The sequence below is a fragment of the Mustela lutreola genome, chromosome 12 (genome assembly GCF_030435805.1).
Source record: "Mustela lutreola isolate mMusLut2 chromosome 12, mMusLut2.pri, whole genome shotgun sequence".
NCBI classification, from domain to species: domain Eukaryota; kingdom Metazoa; phylum Chordata; class Mammalia; order Carnivora; family Mustelidae; genus Mustela; species Mustela lutreola.
Genome location: NC_081301.1, coordinates 83962064 through 83983332, shown reverse-complemented (window position 1 = coordinate 83983332; position 21269 = coordinate 83962064). Strand labels below are relative to the sequence as shown.

At 43.6% G+C, this 21269-nt stretch overlaps 1 protein-coding gene across 3 annotated transcripts in view; it reads left to right on the top strand.

The window, feature by feature from the left end:
- The window catches only part of PCSK5 (proprotein convertase subtilisin/kexin type 5), a 452950-nt gene that overhangs the window by 39209 nt on the left and 392472 nt on the right, over positions 1–21269 (top strand). For all 3 annotated transcript variants that reach the window (XM_059143276.1, XM_059143274.1, XM_059143277.1), the window contains exon 2: positions 1776–1880. In XM_059143276.1, the coding sequence (XP_058999259.1) occupies positions 1776–1880 (105 nt within the window). The remainder of the gene's footprint in view (positions 1–1775; positions 1881–21269) is intronic.

The window sequence follows — 21269 nt, the reverse complement described above, 5'->3', positions numbered from 1 at the left end:
TCTTAAAATTGGCCTGTAAATCCCTCCTTGAAACCCTCTTGGACACTGAGGCTATCTGTGGACATCTGTGTCTTCTTCCTCATTGTTTGCTGCTGTTTCCGAGTTCCCGATCTTTTCTGTGTATATCTGGGCAGTTTCCACTTGAGTTAAAAATGTGTGACTTCAGACTGTCCTATCCAATGATAATTTGAGTCATTCATTTAGAGTGTAAAGTCACAGGTAGGGGGTGACTCTTCAATGGCACAGAAGCTGGGTCAGTCATCCTCACTGGAGAGATAGAATGATGCTCGAGAATCGATGGAAAGAAGGAAATTAAAAAAATAAACATGTTATCTGGAAAAATGAAGCTGGGCCATTGAGGTTTTTTTCTTTTTTTTTTTTAATTAAGAAAGCCAACTTTTGTATGGTCCCCATTGGAAACCATCCTGTCGATGGTCATTCTTTTAGGGCAGAGCCATGGTGTTCTGGAGAAATAGCCCATTTGATGTATTTGGGCAAAGCAAAGAAGGGGAAAAAAAGTGTCATTGTCAAAGAGTAGAATTTGATGGAATTTGAGGGCTGCAAATTATCTTAAATTATCTTAGAAGTTAACCAGCCCAGGGGTGCCTGGGTGGCTCAGTGGTTTAAAGCCTCTGCATTCGGCTCAGGTCTTGATCCCAGGGTCCTGGAAGCGAGCCCTGCATCGGGCTCTCTGCTCAGCAGGGTGCCTGCTTCCCTTCCTCTCTCTCTGCCTGCCTCTCTGCCTACTTGTGATCTCTGTCAAATAAATAAATAAAGTCTTTAAAAAAAAAAAAAGATGTTAACCAGCCCAACACCTGGTTTTATAGGAATGGAAATGGAGGCATAGTAAGTACATGGGATTTAGCTAAGAAGCCACTTCTGAGCAGTGTCACCCCGAGCGAGAACCAGGCTCTTCTGTCTTCATCTGCTGTCTTGTTCCATTTCCATGTATGTGACCCACATCTATAATCTGCTGAGAGAACCTGATTATCTGGGATTTTGTTTGTTTTCTGAAAGTGCCAGTGACTTATTTTCAAAGCTATCCTAAGCAGACTGAACTGTTTTCTACAAAAGGGAGGGGTACACAGGTGAGAAATTGAGTGTGTTGAAAGAAGTGGTTGTGATCGACTGGCTTGCACTGGCTTTCCCCGGGTCGCTTAGCTGGTAGCTCGGATATGCGATCTTCGTCTGGTTCCAGATACCGCCGCCCACTTTTAGTTTGTAATAAATGCATAACTGCGATGTCGTTATACTGCCGACTGAAGGCAGGAAACAGACTAAGTAGTGTTTCCTTTGTGAATGACCAACTGCTCAGGACTTCTTTCAAATTGATGATATAAATAATCTAACGAGGTCCTTCATTGTACATTTCTCGGAGCAAACAGAATGCAGCGTGTTTTTATAACCAGATCGCTATTTGATTTTTTTTTTCTCTTTCCCACATTTGGATATAAATGGATATAGAATTACTTAAAATGCTGCATATAAATTAAACATTAAAAGGGAGATACAGAGAGCTAAGCTGTCCCATTATAATCTTGAGTTCCGCAGTCACTGCCTCAAGGACACTCCATTTCATGTCACATGTCCTTCTTTGGAAAAGTGATCACCAAGGTTCAAGTAACATTTAAGCATAGAGGCAACTGCATAATTTATGGACCTTTTGGGGGTTTTTTTGGTTTTGTTTTGTGTTCTTATTTTCATGCAACACAGGAACATAGAAGACTCTTTAATTCCGACTAACTCCCTTTGCGCTTCTCCTCCTGTCTTTGTAGATCGGGGCCCTGAAGGACTACTACCACTTCTACCATAGCAGGACGATTAAAAGGTCAGTTCTCTCGAGCAGAGGAACCCACAGTTTCATTTCAATGGAACCAAAGGTAAGAAGAACCAGCTGGCGGGGGTGGGGACCAAGAGGCAAAAGCTTCTGCATTTTTCATTGGTAATAGCACACCAGCAACTGATGACCAGCGCAAAGACTCACGTTTCGGGAGCCGTCTTATTGTCCTTGGATCTAGTGTCTTGGCTTCCGCTTCAGACCAAAATAGATGAGGGCTTGATTTTCACCAAAATGCCATTATGGTCCCACTGGTATGACAGCCCAGGGGGATCATGAGTATGGGTTCTCATGGAGAAGGAAGGAGTGTGTGTGTAGGGGGATATCGATTGATTCGGATGTGTTGAAATAGTAAGAATACCACACCGTGTACTGATTTGCGTATAGATCTGAGGTTCTAGCCGAACTCCATAGAGGGGTCCCTAACAGAACCCTTAGGTCAGGTGTCAGGTCACCCCGGATCCTTGCAATCTCAGCTGATGCTGGTAGAGCCATGCCTCTGGCAGCCCGAGGACTAGATCATGTCAGGGACAGGAGGGATACTGAGCACAGAAGGGATGGAAGCTGGCTCCTGATCTCGAGGTAGGGCTCATCAGGTAACTTTCTTGCACGTTGTCTTTACTCCTTGTCCTTTGGGGTTATATAAACAACATCCCCTTGGGAGTCCCTAGAAGGAGACTACCTTCTCCCACTTCTTTCTAGAGAGGCGGGGCAGCTTCAAACTGGAAGATAGGAAGTGGAAGGGGGTTGTTAGGGACAAATCAGCCAGTAGCTAGCAGCTAACGCTCAGGGCGAGTTACACCCCTGTCCTTGTCAAGTTAGAGGAGGGCTCGGACTCTGAGGGGGAGCTAGTTGGCCTCCCAGTTGTCGCAAGTAAAATGGAGAGCAAGGCAGCTGTACCAGCCCGCCCCAGTTCTGTGGGCTCACTGGTGATTACTTATTCATTGGGAAAGGATTTTTCTCCCCACCCCCTTTATGTTTTGGATTTGCCATATGAACTCATTTTCAAATAAATTGGTGAACAAGTCCCTACAAGTGAGCACAGCAATCTCACCTAGAGATACCACGAAAATTGTATTCCTCATTAAAGCAAAAAGTCCTTCTTTGCATTAATATGCAAATCAGGTTTGCCATTTGGAGTCCTGCCCTCTCTTATGTGCCACAGTTGGCCTTGTTTAATTTGTTTCTGGAATATTATCACATGGTGTTCATGATTGTGAACTTGGATCTCGGTGATTCGAGAAAGCACATTGTTTGTAGGTCCCAATTTTCTATAACCCAGTTTTGGGTTATAGGAACATCCCTTAAGACTTACACTCCGGTGGCCTGAGGATTGTTCCCCCCCACCACCCCCCTTCATCTCTATTCAGACTTGAATGTCTCTGGAAAAGCAATCTGTTGGAATGTTCTTGAATTAGCTGAATTTTTGAAGCAAAGTCACGTTTTTCATCTGCTAAACAACTTTTCTCGAAGCTTTCTTGAACTTTGGTAATTAAAATGATTCCAATTTCATACCTCATGTGTGTAGTCAGTGTGAATTTGAGAAACCAAGTGCTAGTCGGTTTGGGAGGTAAGAACAGAATGTAATGAGGTATTGTGTTCGTACTGAAGTATTTACTGCTGACTAGGGAGCTGATTCAGTCTTTAATGTCATCTTGGGGAATCTTGGTCTACTTGTCCTCTTCCTCCTCCCTTTCTTCTTCTTCTTCTTCTTCTTCTTCTTCTTTTAGATTTTTATCTATTTTGGGGGGGGCGCAGAGGCAGAGAATCTTCAAGCAGCCTCCTTGCTGAGCATGGAGCCCGACGCGGGGCTCGATCCCACGACCCGTGAGATCTCGACCTGAGCTGAAACCAGGAGTCGGACACTTAACTGACTGAGCCACTCAGCGGGCCCTCCCTGGTCTTCATTTCTGTTCATCTCGGTGCATCAGATAGCTTATGCGGGATCCCCCAGAGACCTTGGGCACTGGCGCACATCATACCCGGAATGTATGCCCTCCCTCCCCCAGTCCAGAGAGTAGGGCCGTTTCAGGACAACTCTATGGCACATGCTCAGTGACCATTCCTCCTCAATAAAGAGAATACCCCTTGGGAGAACCATATCTTACTCTTTATTCGGATGCCTCCTACCCCTCATTCCCACCTAGCCATTTATACAAGAACGTCATAATCTACCAACTTTGCGGCTGGAGCACCCTAGTGGGGGCTGTCCCTGGTTTCTCTCAGATACTTCTTATGGCTCATTCACTCATTGACCATTTCTTGAGCCGTCAGTATATGGCAGGCCCTGTACTAGACTCTGGGGCTCTGGAGACGTAGTGGTGTCCTGGGCGAGCTCGCCGCAGGCTTCCAAAGCGGCTGTCAGGGAAACCAACAACAATCCGGTGCTTCTCAGGTGTTGGGGGTAGGGGAGCAGATGGGATAGAGATGCACTATATTCCTCCTCCTTCTCCAGCTCTGTCCTTGGAAAGCTCAGACCCACTTGGGTCATTATTATTGTTTTTTAATCTTGAAAAACTTTTTACTTGGAGAAGTCATGGAAATATTGTGAGGAATCCCTATGGAAGCTTCCCACAGTCCCCAAATGTTAATGTTTGTGTTTTACATGTTACCATACTTATTTGATCATATTCTCTCTCTTCTCTCTAGACACACACCCACACCCACGCACATGTACATGTGTATGTACAAATCTATGTACGTAAGTTTTTTTTTCTGAAAATTTGGGAGCAAGTTACACACATGATGCCCCTATGACTTTATGGATTTCACTGTGTATTTACTCAAACCAAGAACATTCTGTTATTATAAGCACAAGTACAGACAGTTAACATTCTGTAAAAATCTGGATATTAACAATGATTTAATATTATTATCCAGTCTACAGATTTCATTCAAGTTTTGCCAGGTGTCTCTTTTCTGGGCCAAGAACACATTTAGCCGTCAATTTGTCTGATGTCCCCTTTGTAGACTGTGTCATACTTCTTCTTTTCTTTTCTTTCTTTTTTTTTCCTTTCAACAACGAACACTTTTTTACTTTTAAAGATTATTTGAGAGAGAGAGAGAGAACATGCACACATGCAAGTGGGGGGAAGGGCAGAGGGAGAGAATCTCAAGGATACTCGCGGCTGAGTGTGGGCCCATCACATGGCTCGATCCTGGGACCCTGAGATCATGACCTGAGCCGAAATCAAAAGTCACATGCTTAACCGACTGAGCCACCCAGGTGCTCAAACAGCTAGCAGTCTCTCTGAAGGTTACAGGCCTGGTATTTTGTGGATTATCTAATGCCGTGTTTAATTCAGGTTTAGCAAGACCACCAGAGGAGTGCTGGGTTCTAAACACATCAGATTAGGAAGTGCGTGATGCCAACTTGGTTCGTTACTCGTGATTTTAACTTTGGTCCCTTGGTGGTGACACATGTAGCGTCTGCCAGTCTTCTCTACATTAAAATGACTGGTTTCCCCTTTCTATGAATAAGTGTTTGATGGGGAGATACTTTGAGACCACATGAATGTGTGTGGGCTGACTTTGTATGTTTCACTCCCATTGAGTGAAGTAAAGCTAGTGTCTGTGTGACTTGCTTTCTTAGGAAGGTCTTCTTTTCTCGATTGTTGGGTGGGTGTATGGTGGATGGTTGGTGTGCCAGAGTGGAGACGTATGTGTGATTTGGGTGGTGGGACCGTGTGGAGTGGCTTGGTGGCAAACATCGGTGGTACAGCGGGTTATTTTTAATTGTCATTTTCTTAAGAAGGGGCATTCCAGTGAATTGCAGGGAATACACACGCTAAACGGATCCTAGCTTTTACTTGCTGTAGTAAATTGCACGTTTGTTTGGTTTTTTCCTCTGCTTTTGTTTTTATTTAGAGGGTTCTAAAGAAGGAAATGCAGAAGTGGCCAGAAGGGTTGTAAGACCAACCCTTCTGGTGCTAAGAAAATTCTGTGGTCAGTGGGGGCACATGAGCCTGGAGAACAAGAATAGCCTGGTTTCCGTATGTTAACATTATGTTATGATTAGCTTTTTAAATGACAGAGATGCACAGACTTCTAAGACAGCGCCACTACTACAGTAATAACAGTTTTGCAGAAAATGTTGGTGCCGTGTTACAGCGACTCGACCAGTGAGTCTACAGTATTCGTATCCATACCTTTCTTTTTAACTGGCCAGCTTTTTTCTCCAAGAGACCCAAGCTGTATCTTAGAAACAATGGTTTTGAGTTCATAGTCTCAGAAGCCTCTCATTAATTTAGAAATCTTTGCCAGCCCTGTGGGATTTGGTCAAAGAGGCTGTCATCTGTGAATGGAAGTTCTTTTTTTTTTTTTTTTTTTTTTTAAGATTTCGTTATTTATTTAAGAGAGAGAGGGAGAGTGCACATGTGAGCAGGGGGAGGGGGTGGCGGGAGAAGAGAATTTCAGGCTGACCCCCCACTGAGTGTAGAGCCAGATTTGGAGCTTCATCTCATGGCCTGAGATCACGACCTGAGCCGAAATCAAGATCTGGACACTTGAGTGACTGAGCCCCCCAGACGTCCCAGAATGGAAATTTTTTATAGCTTTTGTGTTGCTCTTGCAGACATGGGCACGGAGCGGAGGTGAGATTTTTCATTCTCCTCCTCCTCCTTGCCCAGAGTAGAAAAACCAGAATTCGAATTTTCCTATTAGAGTAAGCATTTAAAATTTTTAAAAAGGTAAGAAAAAAAAAAAAAAAAAAAAGCAGAAGCCAAACAGTAACAACAACAACAAAAACCCATGCCACTAAGTTCGGTCCTCATGTCCTGTCCATGTGTAATTTACAAGTATAGCTCCCTTTGCCCATTGGATTTGATCCTGAAGGTTCTGTCCTTTCAGTCTTATTATTTTTTCCAGCCCTTTATCTGAGTTCAGGTCTGTTGACTGGTCAGTTTTTGTCCAAATCCAGGTTAGAATCACCCTCTGCTATGGAGTAAGGAATATCCACCTCTCCTGTCTAGTTTTTCCCTGAAGCTCATATTTGTTCAACTGCCCCATTGCATGGCTGTATGACTATGTAGGTTATTGTGGAAAGACTATTCCTATGATACTATTTACTGCAGAATTGTAGGATCTTTAGATTGAGACTTCTCTCTTTCCTAGCCAGTGTGGGCGTCCCTTCCAGTGTGCTGCGAAGAAGGATTTTGTTCAGATCTGTTAAGCATGCCCAGTGACGGGCTTCAGTACTGGACAAAGCAAACACCGCTATAATTCAAGAGATTTAACTTGGTGAATTCTAATCGGCTTGCCTGTAACATCTACCCGTTGGATCTCTTTTTTTGCCTTCTGGACGTATATATAACAGTTCAGTAAATATCAGAAGCTCTTTGCTGCTTCTCCAGGAGCAGCAATTGTGCCCCTGTAAATGTGGCCCAGAGTTAAGTGCAAACCTTTAGCTCACAGAGCAAGCGCCCATTCATGACTTTCATCCATAAGCCATTTCGTCTGAGAGAACTTTCCAGCAAAAGTTCAGGCATTATATAGCGACAAAAAAAAAGGGGTTTGAGGAAGGAGTGCTTGGATGTAGTTAGCAAGATTAGAGGGAAATCAGCCCTGGGCAAGAAGACTGGGAAGCTGAGTTTCCTCACTAACCCAGGCTGGTACCTCTGGTGCCCAGGACTTGGTTTTCTGATGATTGGCATTTTCCTCCTGTTGCCTCAAGAGTGAAAGACCTGCGGTGCCATGATGGAGGAAGGGTCCAGAAGGACCTCCCTCCACCTGGCTCCCATGTTCCTGAGGCGCTGCACAAATCCACTTCTCAGTCAAACCCCATCTCCCCCATGGACTCACTTTGTAATTTTGGAATATTCTAGCTCCACTTCTGATTGATCTTTAATTGATCCATGGAGACCACAGCATCTGCCTTCCCTCCTGCTCTTAGCTCGGAGCCAACCCAGTTAGAAGTCATTCGCATGCACTCGATCTCCTAGCGGAGCCCCGGAAGGAAAGAAACCTCATTTACTGAGAAATAGATGCTCAGAAGTGTCTGACCTCTGCCTTCCCTGGCTCCAGGCGTGAATCGCAGCCACACCTTTTTACCCGAAGATTCCATCGGGCCTGACGCAGCTGTGGGATCTGCCTTCACCTGAGTTCAGGTGCTTCCTGTTGGGGCCACGCTCCACTTCCTCCCGCCCTGCCTGCCCTCATTCCAGCGGCTTCTCCTGCGAGCTGTTTTCTTTGGCCGGTTAATTTTCCACTCTTTGCTTTTAAATGTGATAATAACTTAATGGTTGGACTTTCTCTTGTGAAGGGCGGTTTTATTATCTCACGTTCCTGGGTGGGTGCTCGCCCAGCCGTGTGGGACGACCCCTGGCGTGTGGAGGTGGAATGACAGCAGTGGTGTTGTCTCAGGCAGGCACCCGAGTCCTCGTGTTCTCCGCATATGTCATAACCGTGATCATTGCACGTATGCCCCTTGGGGTCTCGCCGGTGAATGACAGTCACCAAGTATCCTGAGAATGGATTCTTCCAGAAGCAGCAGAAACAGCGTGGGCTCACGTCCAACAATGCCCAGGGAGGACACGGACATGGCAGTCAAGGGGGCACAACTGGGGACTGTCTTGTTCCAAACTATCTTCTCTTCGCCACCTTTCCAGCTGTGTCATGTAACCATTATAGCGAAGTCCCATCTGGTTTTTGGTAGCATTTCTTTATCTTTGAAAACCCTACTAGGATGCATATATATTCTTGGCAGAAGCATTCCAGTTCGCAATCTTTGGCACATTCGTGATGATGAGATGGCCAGGAGTTTGAGGAAGGCAGAAGGGGGTATGCGGGTGCAGAGTTGACTGAGGTCCCCACTGGCCTTACTTTCCTGTCTTGTTTCCAGGTCTTCCAGAGGCCTGGATGGTCAGAAAACCAGAGAGCCAGAGTGTATGCTGCTGGGTCATCTGATGCGAAAGTTTCGGTCATGACCCAAATCCCTTATAGGCAGGAGTGAATTAAAAAAATAAATAAATAAAATTCTCAGCTACTTTGGAAATGTTGCCAAATCTTTATTAGAGAGTGCTTGGCAGGACTTCGTTTTCAAAGGTTATAAACTCGCATGCCTACCGTGGGAGTGCAGATCATAAGAATGAGTGAGATGGGCCAGATAGAAAATAATGGGGTAAACAGCAAAGCAGAGAACCCTTGCTGTGGGGGGAGGGAGCAGGTGCCTCTCTGCTAGGGCCGCTAGTCACTTGGGCAGGCTGGTTTGGTTCTGCCCCTTCCGAAGAACTGGCCAGTCTGGATGGCGGCGTCACATTTCCCGATTTTAAAGGTTGACAAATAATTGGAAAGTTTGAAAATATTTGTGTGGGCCAAAGACAACGTGGCCGAGAGGCATCCCAACTTGTGACCCCTTGAATAGGCTGTGTTGGGAGAAAGGGAGGAAGGCATGGAAGATTCCAGCACTTTTGTAACTTTGCCTGGGTCTTACCCTCACCTGAACACCAGCATTTGTTCTGTTGGTCATGCTCCCCTGAGTGGCTCACATGCGATTTTTCTTGCTGTCTTCCTCTCCAAGTTGAAATATGAGGATCTTTGGGGCATAAGGTCACTCAAGTTCTGTAGCAAAGGGTCCTACCACCGAGGACGGGGCGGAGGGTTCGTTCTAGCTTCGCCTGAGCTTTGCCCCCTTTCCCACTGACACCTGTAACGTGCTGGGAGAAACAGTTTTAACAGGGAATGAAGGTTGTGGAAACAGGGTAAGTCGAAAAAAAGAACAAGTGCAAGTGATGGCCGTGGGAAAATAGTAAGAGAGATTTGACAGAGCAGAGGAGGGTCACTACGGATTTTGCGTAAGTCACGTCAGCCGCTTGAAGGAAGGGTACCATATGTAAAATCTTTATTATTTTCTTAGATGAGATAGTATTTCCAGATGTCTGAATCTAAAGAAGTAGATGCTGGGTCTAGAACATGGGAGGTGATGACAACATTCTGAATTTCTAAGATTGGACGGTCTTACCTTTGTTCTGGTTGCTTCGTTAATAGGATACCAGAGTCTGGGTGGCTTATAAACAGCAGAAATGTATTTCTTTTAGCCTTGAAGCTGGCAAGTCCAAGATTGAGGTGCCGGTCAACTGGGTGTCTGGTGAGAACTCACTTCCTGTTTCACAGAGAACTGTCCTCTGGTTGTGTCCTTACCCGGCAGCAGGGTCAGGGGAGCTTTCTGGGCTCTCCTTTATAAGGGCGCTCATCCTATCCCTGTGAGCTCCAGCCTGTGACCTGTTCACCTCCCAAAGGCCCAACCTCCTAATACCAACACATCGGATATTAGGGGTTTCAACGTTTGAAGTTTGGGGGTCGCAAAGGTTTTCAGAAGGGAATTTTGGAGCCACAGGACATGCAAACCTAAGGAGTAAGTGAAAACAGTAAACAAGAAACAAAACCGAGCAGCAACAACACAACCCAGAGCCATTTTAATTGTCTGGCTTAGAAGGGAAATCATACTGGCCCATGTATTTATTTTAATGAATGCAAGAGTGAGTCAGAAATCTAATTAGAAGATCAGCATTGAAAAGACCTGATTTGTTAATAAGTGCTTATAAATTTTGTTTCTGTGCTCAGTTCTGCCAAATGTCAATCAATTCTCGCAACACCGAAGGAGGCAATACGGTGCAACAGAAAGACTCTTTGAGTTTTTGGTTCCAGCTCTGATCTCTGTAGGGTCATCCCTTAGCTGTCTGATTCTCCCCCACATTAGAACATCCATCATTGTCCCTGAATGCACACAAACAGAACACTTGAGAAGTATAGTGTCCAACACAGTATAATGAATTATACAGCACAAGGAGAGATCAAAGGTATGGGTTAAATCCTTGTAACAAAGTAGTAAGTAGCCAATAAAGTGGTGTTCTAAGTCTGTACGTACTGATAAGGAAAGTTCTTCAAAATGAGCCATATAAAAAGAACATCTAAGAGGTGTTCTCATTTATGTTTTAGGTTCAAAGGACAAAAAAAGGACCTGTGTGTATGTGGGTATAATTCCATGCAAGGTAGTTTTGGAAATGACTCTTAATATTTACCTTCCACACTGTATGCTTTTTTTTTAAGCTTTTATTTAATATTTATTTGACAGAGATCACAAGTAGGCAGAGAGGCAGACAGAAAGAGAGGAAGGGAAGAAGGACCCTGGGATCATGACCTGAGCTGAAGGCAGAGGTTTTAACCCACTGAGCCACCCAGGTGCCCCACTGTATGCTTTAAAAAAAAAAAAAAAACTATAGTGTATCTGCTTTTGTTGACATCCACAGTGCTTTGATATCTCAAATCCCATAGGTGTATCTCTAGCCTCATCTGATTCTACCTTTCCTTTGACACGGTCAGGCATTTGCTCCTTCTTGAAAAAAAGGACTCAGTTTCTTGAAGCTACCTTCTTTCAGTTTTTTTCTTGCCTCTCCTGCACCTTTCATCTTTGTCATCGATGGTATCCCTTCCACCTCACCTACCAATTTTGGAGAGCCCGGGGCTCACTTTCATGCTGGTGTCTTTGCTTCAAATTTATATCTCCTTCTCTCCTCCACCTGACAACCCAAATTAAAGGTCTAGTAAGCATCTAAAACATAGTATTACACAGACGATACTTTTCATTCCTACACATCACCTTAACCCTCAGCACTTTTCTTTCCAGCGAATGGTGATTTATCCAGTTGCTCAAGCAAAAACAGAGCAGTCTGCAAATCTGTGGACTTTCCTCTCCTGCACCACCATGGGTCTGGTCAGTCCTACTGTCATCTTTGATCTGGACCACAGCAAAGGGCTCCATTTCCACTCTTGCTCTTCTGCGCAGTCCTAGTCCACCGAGAGTTTGCCTCTTAAGATACACAAAGATCAAATATTTCAATGACTTGCTATTGACTTGAGATTAAAACCTATTTTTTTTTGTAATGATCTTCAAAGGCCATCCTGATCTGGGCTCTTCCTACCTCTTCCTACTTCCCTGAGCTAGTTTTTTTTTTTTTTTTTAAATATTTTATTTATTTATTTGACAGATCACAAATAGGCAGAGAGCCAGGCAGAGAGAGAGGAGGAAGCAGGCTCTCCACAGAGCAAAGAGCCAGATGCGGGGCTCGATCCCAGGACCCTGGGATCGACCTGAGCCGAAGGCAGAGGCCTGACCCACTGAGCCACCCAGGTGCCCGCCTGAGCTAGTTTTTGAAATGCCTCCCTTTTTCTTATTACGATTAAGTATCTTGGCCTCTCTACCTCTCAAAACACTGAACTCTTTCTCTTTTTCCCTTTGCCTGGAATGCATTTCCTTTGGGCTTTTCCTGATGGTTATCTTCTCACCTTTTACACACCAAAGCAAAGGTCACCTCCCTTGAAGAACCTTCCCCAGTCCCCCTTCCTAAAGTAGACCTTCAATCTCATCCACCCACCAACTGTCTAATTATGTCTTGACATATCTTGACATGTGGCTTTCTTCTTTGTTACCTACCAGAATGCAAAACCATAGCTTCTTTATTTGATTGTTGTTGGTTTTCCCCTTCCAGGATATAAACTCAGTGGAGGCGGGAGCCCCAGATATCTTGTTAATTGTGGTAATTTCTTGACAGTATAGTATCTGGCTCATGAAAGATGATCAGTAGAAGAATGAATGGATGGATTATATTTGAATATTAATTTTTATGACAGATCAATGATGGAGACAATAATAAAGCTATAATCTGTGGTTTTTCTCTTAATTTTGCTAGAACCTAAATCCTCTTATGCTGGCATGCACAGTACTAGCTCATTTTGCTGCAGACCTGGGAGCAACCAATTGGACAGGCTATCTGTTATCAGAGCCATTGGCCAGGCTTGTGATATTTGATTCTGGTCTCAGCTTTCCTGCTAGCTCAGAGTTGCTATTAGCATGTCATTCCTCATTGAGCATATCTCACTTATAAAATCACAAAGCAGATGAGCTACTTTCTAATGTTCATTCCGATCCATTAATTACCATCTTGAACCAATGTCACTTATGATTTTACTGCTGGTCCTCAGTGCCCACCGTGTGCCCTTCTCATATTCTCTTTCTAGTGTCTTTCCAAACTTTCTCCCTCTCCATTTCTCCCCAAGATTTAGAATATTTCTTAGCACATTTAGCTCTCTTCCAAGACACTGTTTTACCTGGAAGAGCTGATTGTGCAGTGAGACTTGAGATGAACCTTGAGGTTAGACTTAAGGCAACACACATGATAAATGAGGAACAAATAACGCTGCTTCTTTGTGGTCGTCGTACACGTGGGTCACTGATACAAAAGTCTGATAACGGGAATGGTCGGGATCATTGCTGATGTGCATGGATTTCAGAAGAAGGCCGTATCGAACGGCAAAACGTGGTACTTCATACAAGTTCTTCTAAAGGAAAATGGGATACCTTCTGGAATGACAACACCATAGAACAAATCTTTAAAAGCCCGGCCGCACAAATGAGAAATGAGCAGTATCTTCGGAGGGTGGTGGTAGGGGTATGGGTAGGAGGTGGAAAATAGTAGAGGCCTCAAATAAGATCAGATTGAGTCAAGGGTGGGCCCAGCTAGTGAAAATTGTTGGTGGATATGTAGATTCTTTTTTTAATACACTGGCAAAGCTAAGTAAGCATTTTTATATCTGAGCTGTCAGGCCCAAGCTGCCATTCCAGGAAAAAAAAAAAAAGGAACAAAACACTTAAAAAAAAAAAATGAACAAAACAAAAAACAAGTGTAGAAGACCAGCAAAGCTAGTCGCTGAGTAACAAGACTGTGTCCTTAGTATGGACTTGCCCGGCCCCAGCTCAAGGGCAGCCTTTGCTCTAGGTAGAATGTTTCAATAACTTGTCTTAAGATGGAGACATGCTTGGGGCGCCTGGGTGGTTCAGTCTTTTCAGCGTCTGCCTGCAGCTCAGGTCATGATCTCAGCGTCCTGGAATCGAACCCCTGCATCGAGCTCCTTGCTCAGTGGGGAACCTGCTTCTCTCTCCCCTTCTGCCTCTGCCCCCCTGTGCTTTTGTTATCTCTCTCTCTCTCTCTCACAAATAAATATGAAATCTTAAAAGAAAAAAAAAAGATATAGACATGCTTTTCAGATTTACCTTTGAACCAGTGGGAAACCCCTTTTCAACCCATCTGTGCACAGAGAGAAAGTGACACGGTTGGAGCTTTCTTGAAAGATCGGGGAAAAAATGTGGTGATTTCTTAACACAGGGAAACCTGAAGTCCCCCGGGAATGAGGTAGCATGAGAGAGAGATCAGACATCACCCATTCATTTGCTTTCCCCATAGATGGTTTTGAGAGCTTATTGTGTACAAGGTGCTGGGCCAGACATCAGAGATAAAACGGAAAAAGCAGAGATAGTTCTTGCCCTCAGGGAGCTTACCATCTAGTAAACCTGGAGCCCAGGTCTGAGGCCAAAAACCTAGTTTTCAGCCTCAGTTTTGATCCCCATATGCTCAACTGTGGAAAGCTGAGACTTTTGACAGCATCATTTAACATATTTTAAAAGCTTTTCACTAACTCATATCAAGTTTATATTTACACCTCGGGCTGCCAGCATTAAAAGAACACATTTTAACATGAGCGTGACCCAGATACTGCATGGGCCATATCTACGCTAAAATAAATTATTTGTTGTGTCCTTGAAACTCAAATTTAACTGAGTATTTCGTGTTATTATTTAGTTAATCCAGCAACCCTAGTTTATACCTAAATAATCTTGATATTACATTTAGGAAAAAACCTAGTGGTTCTGAGACACGTACAATGGTGAGGCACAGCTAAGATTGGCAGAGACTGACCGAAATCCCAGTACACGTTCCCCTTGTAGCTAAAAGTGGAGCGTTCCAAGGAACAAAATGGCATAAAGCGAAGGACCAGTGAGCATTCATTTATATGGGGGGAAAAAAAACCACTGAGCATTTCCAGACCCCAAAAGTAACCCTTCATACGCTTTTCTGATGCTTTAGGCAATGTCTTGCTAATAGATGCGCAGTGTAAATGGAGATACAGGTGCTCCCAGACCTAGTTCAAAGCTGCAGTGGCCGGCTTGAGGCAGAGGTGCTGAGTGTGGGTCCCCAGGAAGGAGCTCGGCGGTGCTGGGCGTATGGCTTGGGGGGTGCTCTGCCTTTATAATGGCTTGCTGCAAAATCACCATGTAGCTCTAGGTTTGTTTTTTTATAAAAGTAAAAATGCTCTTTGGATTTCTTCCAGTTGGCAAAAACAGGTACGAATGTAGGTCTTTTGCAAAAGCGAAGGGGAATAGTGCAAACTTTTGAAAAGTCAGGGATACCTATATCTCGTGACCGTAGTATTTTGGGGCATTTTGATTGGTTTCCCAACTTACAATAGTACCTGTAATCCAGCCCTCAAATTGTCCCTGCTGCCCTGGCCCAATGATTGCTTCTTTGTTGTTTAGTAGAAAGGCAAAACCTCTATGAGAGAGAGAGAGAGAGAGAGAGAGAGAGTGTGTGTGTGTGTGTGTGTGTGTGTGTTGGGGTAGAGCGTCGCTATGACTAACCTGGGAGCCGTCACTACAAGGGCATTCTAAATGAGAGCATCAGCCTGATCAGCTCTCCGCTTTTGGGCTGTGTGATTGTAAACAAAGCAACACAATTTGTAGATTTCTAGATTTTGGAAATTTCAAAGCAGTGTAGTTTAGCACTGCACCTGCATGGGGACAGTTCCAACTTCATAGGCATAAGCTCTAACCAAGGTATGAAATTAATTGATAGGAACAGGGTCAGAAGTCCAGCCTGGCACAAATCTGAGAATGCTGAATTACCCCGAGAGGGCAAAGGCTCCCCGTGTAGACCTGATAGCAAGGTGAATCACCAGTCAATAAGTTGGCCTTTTTCTCTTTGATGACTTCATAGCTCAGAGTACGGGGAGCACTGGGATTACATCACTGAGCATAAAATTATAGACCCCTCTTCCCCTCTGTACCAGTTCCTGCATCGTGAGTGAATTCGGTGGCAGGGAATTAGGATTCTGTAAGGGTTGGTTTTCTCCTATCATCAGTGGATAAGTAGAGCCCATGCTCAGCCTTGTGTGTCTAATTCAAGTTTGTCGTGGAACACACCCTGTGAAGTGACAGGCACAGCTGTGCATTTGTGGCAACATTTACAAGCTTTGAATCTGAATAATACAAAATAGGATGGGAGTGGAGCCACAAGAAAAATGATAGCTCACATCTTTCCAAGAGTTAATGGCATATATTGTTATTAAGTCTTTAAAAATCCTCATTAGATGGCATGTATATTTTAGTTCTTTAGAATGGATTTTTTCTGATGTTATGACCACAGTTTTCAAGCGCACAGCAAAATTAGAGAATTCAAAGTGAACACCCCTCTCCTTAGCATCTAGATCCACGATTACCATTACTTCCTTCATCATGTGTCTCCACACCTGCCCGTCTTTATTCATCTGTTAATCCATTTCATTTCTCGAGGCATTTGAAAGTACATTGCAGACATCTGCCTCTTCCTCCTAAATACTTCGGGGGGCATGTCATTAATAAGCTTATTTTTGGTTTCTTTTCTGTTGATATAAAATCTGCATATGGTGAAACTCACAGGTGTCAAACACAGAGTCTTCGAGGTGTGACCAGTGCGTACACGTACATAACCGGAACCTCTGGTAAGATGGGACTATTCCCATCACCCCATAAGCTTCTCTCCGACCCCTTTCCTTCTAGTCAGTTGTCTTCCCCCAGAGACTACCACTGTTTGGTTTTTTTCCCCCACTATCAATTAGTTTTAAAGGGCTTTTTAAATTAAGGCACAATATACAAAGAGTAAAATTTGTCTTTTATAGGGTGCAGTACTGTGAGTTTTGATAAACGTATAAAGTCTTGTCACCATGAAGTCAAGATCTAGAACACTGAAAAATTGTCACCATCAAAAATTTTCTTGGGTTCCTTTATAGTCAATCCCTCCCCCCATCCCCAGCTCTGACAAGCACTCATCTGTTCTCTGTCCTATAGTTGCCCTTTCTAGAACATTCTATGAATGGAATAATATAATATGTAGCTTTTTGAGTCTGGTTACTTTGACATAACCTGGAGCATTTGAGAGTGTGTGTCAGTGTTTGCCAGTGGTTTGTTCCGTTTTATATACTGAGTATGAGTATGATGGAATACTGCGTAGTATTCCATTGTGGGGGCAAATCCCAGTTTATCCATTCACCTGATGAAGGACATCTGGGTTATAACAGGTTTCAACAATTACGAGTAAAGCTACTACCAACTGAATGGAGTATGTTTTTAAGTCTGGAACAAGGCAAATTTGTCACTATGTAGGTTTTGTATTTACTTGTTAATTCTTAGTCCACTCCCAGAAATAAGACGAATGCACAGTCGGGATTGCTGGAAGTGTGCATTGTATGACTTGGAAGGAAATTCAGTTCTCTCGCTCCCATGCAATTTGCAGATTGTAAACCCAGGTCATCAGTATGCATTACATTTGCCATTTTGACTTTGGGAACCTGAATAACATTTCAGTAACTCTTTGAATTTCATAGTTTAAAATGTCTGTCTCATGGGTGTTTTTTAGTTTTTTTTTTTTTTTTCTCTTTTCCAAGGGGGTTTTGCATATTTTTCTTTGCTGGGCAGGGCAAATGTTTTGATTTAACAGTTTCATCTCAGGAAGAAGAATGTATAATCCAGGGGTGCCTGGGTGGCTCAGTGGGTGAAGCCTCTGCCTTCAGCTCAGGTCATGATCTCGGGGTCCCCTGGGATCGAGTCCCGCATCAGGGTCTCTGCTCAGCGGGGAACCTGCTTCCTACCCCCCCTCTCTGCCAACTTGTGATCTCTGTCTGTCCAATAAATAAATACAATCTTAAAAAAAAAAAGAATGTATAATCCACCCTTCTGTTTCGAGCACCAAAGGTAAAGATTTGCGGGTGAGGAGGCAAGAAAAGCGAGACTGGGGAAAAGGTGTATGAGAGAGGGGAGGGCTTCAAGAAGCATTAACAAGCACCAATAAATATTTTATCGAGTCGCTATGTGGCAGTGGTTATACCAGGTCAAATTGCCTAACAGTGAGTCAGGTGGGTGCAGGGTTTAGTGAGCTGAGCGGAGGTTGAAGGGATGCATTTCACCGTAGGACTGCGCTTGAGTTTTGGCCCGAAATCTGGAGCCAAATGTGAGAAGCAGCTGCCAGGTGCCTGCTGGGATGAGACCTGTTTGTCTCTTCTTGCTTTTCGAATTTTCTGTGAAAGCAGAAACAGCATGGTAGTTTTATTTACATGCACGCGCATGCATGTGTGTATGTACACACACCCATTTATAATAGAGTTGGGGATAACAAAAGAAAATATTTGCTTTGTTCATTTACTCACTTAATTATTGAACAGAAATGGATAAGCATCTGTCAAATCCCCACACTCTCGGAACTGTAAGTCAGAATAATCAGATCTTAATAAAAGAAAAAAGATGTGGTGTTATCACTGTGGTAAGAGTTAAGGGTAGAGCTTTTGTAAAACCCTGTGGGATGGGAAGCTTCCTTCTCTTTAAACCAAGGGTAGGAAAGCTCCTGAGTCAGTCTCATAAACCAAAGGTAGGAGAAGGAGATGGTGATGCAGAAAACTCTTTTCAGCATTGCATGGGAAGGCATTAAACTGATAAACTTCAAATAGTAACACAGTGACATTATAGAGCATCTGAATGGTGTGGCTAAAAGATCCACCGAAGCATAGAAAACCAAGTGATGGTACAACATACCTGGTATATTGTTTCTAAAAAGAGACCGGATTTTTTTTTTCTCCCATGTAAGAGTTTGTGTGAGCGTTCTGAAATTATCATCACAGAAGCATTTTTCTTTTTATGTCCATTATTGTTCAGATTAGGTTCATCAGTCACTTTAACACGCAACTGACATCAATCATCTGCCTTTGTGTTTGTAAACCGTGATGTGGCTTATGAATTTATAAGCACATAAGTTGGTTAATGAGCCTCCTGGGAGGGAGGGGCGGTGCATCCTTGAACGTCTCCCTCCCCCACTTCTGGTGTCCAAGAAAGCTGATGAAGCACCCGAGAAAACACTGTGGCACTTTATCCTTATTAGAACGATAGCTTTGTTACAAAGTTATTGAGTTACTGTGCCTTGGCTTCTTTCAAGATCAAATTTACTCATAATTGCAGCTGGTACAATGGCAATTTGTTACACTTAAAATGCTTGGCTCTCCACAACATCACTATTAAGGAGAGTTAAGTGGGGGGTTGGCTGCAGGATCAAGTGGATTTAGCACTCAAGAAGACGGAAGGGGAGTGCAGGGTCGCACTCGGGAGTGCGCAGCCGCAGACTCAAGCCAGCTCACAGGGAGTGTGGCCTCCAAAGATGCCCTACCCTTTTGCTCTGGAGCTTTCTTGACAGGAGACCTGATGGGTACAGCCCTCTCCAGGGAGAAAGGAAAATTATGAGAGGACACACTTTACTTAGTACTTTACATAGTTCTATACTCAGTACTGGCTGACTACACATCTTTGAAATGCTATCTATTTGCAGATTCTGTAAGAACAATGAAATTCCTTCCTTCCTTTCTTTCTCCCCTCTTCTTCCCTACCTCTTTCTTCCCTCTCTTCCTTCCTCCTTTTTCTCTATAGACCTCTTTCTTCCAAATATTTTTAAAAATTCTACACGAAATATTGACTGCATCCTAAGGCAAAACTCCATTGTATGGTTCATAGGAATTCAAAATACATAATTGGAAGGAAAAACTACCATGTGTGAAGCCCCTATGCTGTGCTGAGCTCTGGGTTATGCAGTTCCTGAGCGCTGTCATTTGATGCTCTTCACAAACTCCTGAGAAAGGGAGCACTTCTTTCCAGGGAGCAGACCCAGAAAGACGAGGTCACTAGTCTTACCAAAGCACAGGCTGTTTTCCTGCACCAGCTTTCTCTTGCCTTTGTCTTTCTCCTTTCTAACAAAGATACAAAGTATGAGGGTAAAAAGTAACTGTTAAGGAAAATTGGCGTACTTTTGGCTGGAACTCTCAGGCATGGCTGAAAATCAGCTTCCCTTCTCCCAGCCTTGAAAGCCTTTTTCACCAACACCCATTCTTAAAAGTCATTTTTAATGATTTAAATAATGTTAAATAGGTTAAAACACTTCAACTTTAGTCGCAAACTGTAGCTTCCAATTAATTTAACAATAGCATTTAATTGGAGCTGGGGTACCACGGCTCTAAAAATCAGAATAAAAATCATCAAAATAGATAATTCCTGTGTACTTATTACATGTTATATATACTAACTCAGTGTTTCTCAATCTTTGTTTCATTACTGCCTTGCTAAGGAGAAAATTTTAATTTAATTTAAAATGAATGAAATTAAGTTGAATTTGAATTACATTTAATTTCTCCATAATGAGAAAAATTAAATATTAAGAGGTACATTTTTGTCAGGGAAGGTTGGGCTTTAGAGGATCACAGGCCGTTATAATTTTCTAAGATTTTTTCCCACCATCTAAGCTAATAATCCCTCTTGTCAAAAATGCGTGCACTCACTCAAATCACCCTGAGAGTTCGGTGCTCTTAATTAGTCTTTCCATTTTACAGATGAGAAAACAAAGATCCAGAGAGGTTAAGTAACTTGCTCAAGGTGGATTCACTAACAAGTTGCCAAAGCTTTCAATCTGTATGTCCTTAAGCACTGCAACCTGTTACCTCTGACTCCCCAGTCATGCATAAGGCAGTAACGTCATCAGCAAACACGTTTTATACAGTTGTTTCCCCCGATCCACCGGAAATATATTCCCAGACCCCCATCAGTGGCCGCCTGAGATGGCAGATTGTATCAAACCCTGTATTTACTGTGTTTCTTTCTATAGGTACACACCCGTGATAAAGTTTAACTGATGAATTGGGCATAGTAAGAGATGAACAATAACCAACAATAAAACAGAACAATGCAACAATGTATTAGAATGAAAATTACATGATTGTGGTCTCTCTCTCAGAAGGTTTGGTTGGACCATACTTCCCTTCCTTGCGCTGATATGAGATGATAAAATGCCCACCTGGTGAGCGGAAGTGAGGGGAATGACACAGGCATTGTGGCTTAGCATGAGGCTACGGCTAACCTTCTGATAATTTCTCAGAAGCGGGAGCATCTGCTTCTGGACCCCCGCTACCTGTGGGTGACCGAAACTGGGGAAAGCAAAACCACAGGCAAGCGGGGACAGCCGTATTTACAAAGCAGTAATATTTGATCTCAGTATGTGTCTGAGTGTGTCCTTCCTGGTTAACATAGAGTCGGATTCTGGCCTTGGCATACTTTGTGATTCTCCATATGAACCCTTTCCTCCTTACCCTGCCTCAGCCCTTTCTTAAGTTCCTTGCAATGTTCTCTGCTTCAATCGTCCTGATACCCGTGGAGCCTTGAGGGCTGTCACCCTCGTTTTACAGAGACGTCAGTGAGCTTCGGGAAGCTGCCCACAGTCACGGCCGGGAAACCCCTGGCCTGGGCAAACCATCCAGACTGGTC